The sequence below is a fragment of the Eimeria tenella genome, genomic scaffold (genome assembly GCF_000499545.2).
Source record: "Eimeria tenella Houghton genomic scaffold, Eth_scaff331, whole genome shotgun sequence".
NCBI classification, from domain to species: Eukaryota; Apicomplexa; class Conoidasida; order Eucoccidiorida; family Eimeriidae; genus Eimeria; species Eimeria tenella.
The window spans coordinates 1-4,647 of NW_013543128.1; the positions used below are offsets into that span (position 1 = coordinate 1).

Consider the following 4,647-nt stretch of genomic DNA (forward strand, 5'->3'; position numbering starts at 1 on the left):
GCTGCTGCGTCTGCTGCTGCTGCTGCGGCTGCTGCTGCTGCTGCTGCTGCTGCGGCTGCTGCTGCTGCCAGTCTTGAAAAAGAAACAAAAAGGTTGACGGCGACGCTTTCCATTCTTGTCCCACTTCCTTCAACAAATGAATAATTAACTAATTAATTAATTAATCAATTAATGAGTTAATTAATTAATCAATTATTCATTTAATTAACTATTCATTTATTGCCTCTTGCTGCTGCTGCTCGTCTGCTGCTGTCTTCTGCAGACAGCAGACAGCAGCAGCAACAAGTGTGCATTTTAATTTCAAATTGTCTTTTACACCAAATAACACAAATTAAAAATTAAAAAGATGAAATATATCCTTTCCATTCACCATAAAAGACCCAACTGGCTCGAGGGGCCCCCCCTGGGGGCCCCTGGGGGCCCCTGGGGGCCCCTGGGGGCCCCCGAGGCCCCTGAGGGCCCCCCGGGGCCCCCCGGGAGCCCCCGGGGCCCCCCGGGGCCCCCGGGGCCCCCCAGGGGCCCCAGAGGCCTCGTTAGGGCCGAAATGAAGAGGCGGAGAGGGAGGAGCTGGAGTTTGGGGAAGAGGAGTGGAGGGAAGAGAGCAAAGGAAAGAAGAAAAGAGTCAAGGCCAGTAATAGACGCAAGTGGTGGTGCGGGGGTAACAGGGGGTGACTGCGCTGATAATGCGGGTGCGGGTGACTGCGGGGCAGTCGAGAACTACTGCAGACTCGAGCCTGTGGGAGTGACACAAGGGGGGCAAAGATTTGGTTCTTTTGCGGGTTCTTTTGCGGCTGCAGCAGCAGCTGCAGCTGCAGCTGTAGTGGCTGCAGCAGGGGCAGTACCAGTACTCGCGAACCACCCGCACGCTGCTGCTGCCCGCCCCGTACGTGTCCACGTACACCGGCACCGTCGCGTACATCTCCGCCGCCAAAAAGCGCCTCTAAATGCAAAATAAAGTTTATTTCCGACTCAAATTGCAAAAAAAAAGCGAAAAAACACCCCAAAAATCGACTCCCAGCTCCCCGTACACCCCGGCGCCCCAGCAGGCCGCCGCCGCACGCGCTCGCTGCTGCTGCTGCTGCTGCGCCGGCCCCAGCGCCCAGCGCGCCGCCTTCTCCGCGCAGAGCCGCAATTAAAACTCTTTTAAATGCTAATTGATTTTTTAAGATTCAAAAACGACAAAAAATAGATTTTAAACGCAGAAATGGCCGCCCGAAGTGGCACCCCGGCTCGCGCCAGTGTCGATACACCCCAGACATCGCCGAGTGCTCGCAGAGTCACCTGCGGCTTCCTCAGCTGAAACGCCACTAAATAGTTCATTTTAATTCAATTTAATGAATTAAATTATTTTTTTTCTTCAGTTTCATAACTGGAAACCTTTTTGCGCTTTTCCAGAGGCCCAAAAAGGGCAAATCGACGCTGCCGTGATTCGGGCGCTGCGGTGTACGTACACCTCGCGCGACACCTCAGTTCGAAGAGAAGTTCAAATGCAAATCATAAATGTTTTTGCCACTTAATTTGTTTCTTCATTTCTTTATTTCTTTATTTCTTTAATATTTCTTTATTATTTCCTTATTTGCTGCTGCATTTGAGCCCTCAGCGCAGCAGCGGTGCTGTTTGGCGTGGCGGCTCACTGCCGCCACTGCAGCTTTTGAAGTACTTCAATAGAACACAAAGAGCAATAAAACTAGCAACAATATAAATAATAACAATAATAATAATAATATTATTATTATTATTATTTCGATGATATAATAATAATAGTAAGAGTAAAGACAGTGGCAAGAATAATAGTGGTAGCACGGCGACAACTCAAACCTAACTTGTCAGAAGCAAGCTTGTTTGAGTTGCTGCTGCTGCTGCTGTTGCTGCTGCTGCTGGGGGAGTTTCGTCTTCCTTTGAAGCTGTGGATGCGGGGCTGCAGCAGGAGCAGCTGCTCAGGCGGGTGCAGCAGCAGCAGCAGCAACACGAAGCGTCTCCGCCCCAGCAGCAGCAGCCGGCGGCGGCGTCGCGTGCGTCCCAGCTGCCCGCAGCGCGCCCGGGCCCCGCCGCTGCTGCTGCTGCTGCTGCTGCGCGCCCGCCGCTGCAGCAGCAGCAGCGGGAGCAGCAAGCATGTGTCTGGCGATGTGCTGCAGAATGGGCGCAGCTTCTTTGCGCATTTTTCTTTGTTCTGTTTCTGTTACTACGCAAGGGGCCCCCTTAAGAATGCCATGGGGGGCCAGAAAAAGGGGATTTTGATTAATAAAAACCAAAAACCTTTCCAAGTTCTTGATGTGGTTGAAGGCCTCCACTTGCTGCTGCACCAGCAGCAGCTCCACGCTGCTGCGCCGCCGCCAGCGCCCCAGGCCCAGCCGCCAGCCCCCGCTGCTGCTGCTGCTGCTGCTGTTGCTGCTGTTGCTGCTGCTTACGGTGCTCACGGCCGTGCACGCCCCGCTGCTGCTGCTCCGCGACAGCCGCCACCGCTGCTGCTGCTGCTGCTGCTGCTGCAGCGGCGGCAGCAGGCTCGCGGCGTTGATGCTGCTGCTGCTGAGGAAGATGGGGTGCATCGGCTGCTGCGTTGCTGCTGCTGCTTCCGCCAGCCCCTCCAGATTTGCTGCTGTTGCTAAAGCAGAGTTCGCACTTACAATCCAGTCTGTAGATAAGATTCCGTACAGCAGCACCTTTTCGAAGCGGTTCAGCTGCAGCAACTCCTGCTGCTCCTGCTGCTGCTGCAGCAGCAGCTGCTGCTCCTCCTCCTGCTGGTGGTGGTGGTGCTTGTGGTGCTGGTGGTGATGGTGGTGCTGCTGCAGCAGCTGGTCGTGCTCCTGCGGAGGGGGCTGCTGCTGCTGCTGCTGCTGCTGCTGCTGCTGCTGCTGCTGCTGCTGCTGGTGCAGCTGCTGGAGGAGGTGCTGCTGCTGGTGGAGGTGCTGCAGCTGCTGCTGCTGCTGCTGCTGCTGGACGTCGTAGGGCAGCGTGAGGTGGCTGCGGCCGGCCTTTTCTTCTGCTGCTAGTGCAGCAAGAAGGCCCCCGTCCTTCTGCAGCAGCAGCTCCAGCGCGAAGTCGGAAGCAGGAAAAACAGCAGCAGCAGCAACAGTAGAAGGCAAAGATCTGTACAGCAGCGAAGTTCGAAAAGCCCCCATGTGGGGTGCTGCTAAGGTGCACAGACACCGCAGCTGCAGCCGCGGGTGCTGCAGACACCGCAGCAGCAGCTCGAAGTCCTTCGCCCCTGCTGCTGCTGCGGGGGCTGCTGCTGCTGCTGCTGCTGCTGCTGCTGCGGGGTCCCCGGGCTCCGCGGCGGCGGCTGCTGCTGCTGCTGCTGCGGCTGCTGCTTTGGCCCTGCTGCGGCGGGAGCGCAGCAAGCTGCGGGGCGCGGAAAGCAGCAGCAGCTGCTGCAGGCGGCGCAGCAGCAGCAGCCGCCACAGCAAACCCCCCAAAGAGTGGCCCACTGCGAAAAGTCGAATGGAGTCAAAAGCAGCAAGAAGTGCTTCCATTTCCTGCGACAGCAGCGGGACTATTTGCTGCAGACAAGCAGCAAACGACTGCAGCGTTGCTGCGCGGTAGGAGTACACCAGAAACAGCAAGCTGCTCGGCTCCTCCTCCCCTGCTGCTGCTGCTGCTGCTGCTGCTGCTGCTGCTGCTGCTGCTGCTGGGGGTGGGGCGCCGGGGGGCGAGGGCGGGGCCGCTGCGCCCGCGGCAGCTCCTGCTGCGGCTGCTGCTGGAGTTGCTGTGGGCTCCGTCGCTTCTTTTGCTGCTGCTGCTGCTGGACTTGCTGCTGCTGCTGCTGCTGCTGCTGCGGGGGGCGAGGTGGGGGCGGGAGCAGCAGCGCTGCTGTCGCCTGTCTCTTCGCAGCTGCCCTCGGCGTTGCTTTCGGCTGCTGCTGCTGCTTCTGCTGCTTCTGCTGCTGCTGCTTCTGCAGCAGCAGCAGCAGCAGCATTAATGGTCTTCAGTCTGCTGCCAATGGAATATCCCTCGAGAATTGTGGCAATCAAATTTGCAAAGTTTTCAACAACTTCTGTCTGCAGCAAAGAGGGCGGAGACATTCCGTGCAGGATCACGTACAAGTGCAGCACGCGCTTGCTGCTGCTGCTGCTGCTGCTGTTGGGGCTGCTGCTTCCGGATTTGCTGTTTGCAGCGTTGCTGCCTTTGTCGTCTTGAGCTGCAGCAGCAGCAGCAGCAGCAGGAGCCGGCGGTTCGTCGTTCGCTGGAGCCTCTGCCTGGTCTGCAGCAGCAGCAGCTGCGTGTGCCGCTGCTGCTTCTGCTGCTGCTGCTTCTGCTGCTGCTGCTTCTGCTGCTGCTGCTGCTGCTGCCTGGGCGAGCCAGTCCTGTCTGCTGCTGCAGCGCCACTGGGCGACAGTGGTGGCCGTGAGGGTCTTGGAGTGTACATCCAGGCAAACGGCCCACCCGAGTTTGTTTTTGTTTTTATTTTTATTTATTTTAATTTCTTTTTTGTTTATTTTATTCATTTTATTTAATTTATTTAATTTATTCAACTCATTTTCCCAAAGTGTGGGGCCCCGCTTCAAGTACAAAGGGATGCAGATACAGTCCGCGCTGCTGCTGCCCAGCACGAAGCGCTGTCTGTACACCCAAAAGGCCGCGCCCTCCTCCACCTCGCGCCCGCAGACGTCACCCCACAAGCGATCCCGGGATCGATCCCGGGATCGATCC

The 4,647-nt window shown here is 57.2% G+C and overlaps 1 protein-coding gene across 1 annotated transcript; it reads right to left on the reverse strand.

Moving 5' to 3' along the window:
* Positions 1-1,937: 1,937 nt before the first annotated feature.
* On the reverse strand, positions 1,938-4,442 carry ETH_00003290 (uncharacterized protein; the record flags this gene model as incomplete). Its single annotated transcript, XM_013376311.1, has 1 exon — positions 1,938-4,442. One exon carries the CDS (start codon positions 4,440-4,442, stop codon positions 1,938-1,940), a length of 2,505 nt encoding a protein of 834 aa, XP_013231765.1.
* Between the last annotated feature and the right edge of the window lie 205 nt (positions 4,443-4,647).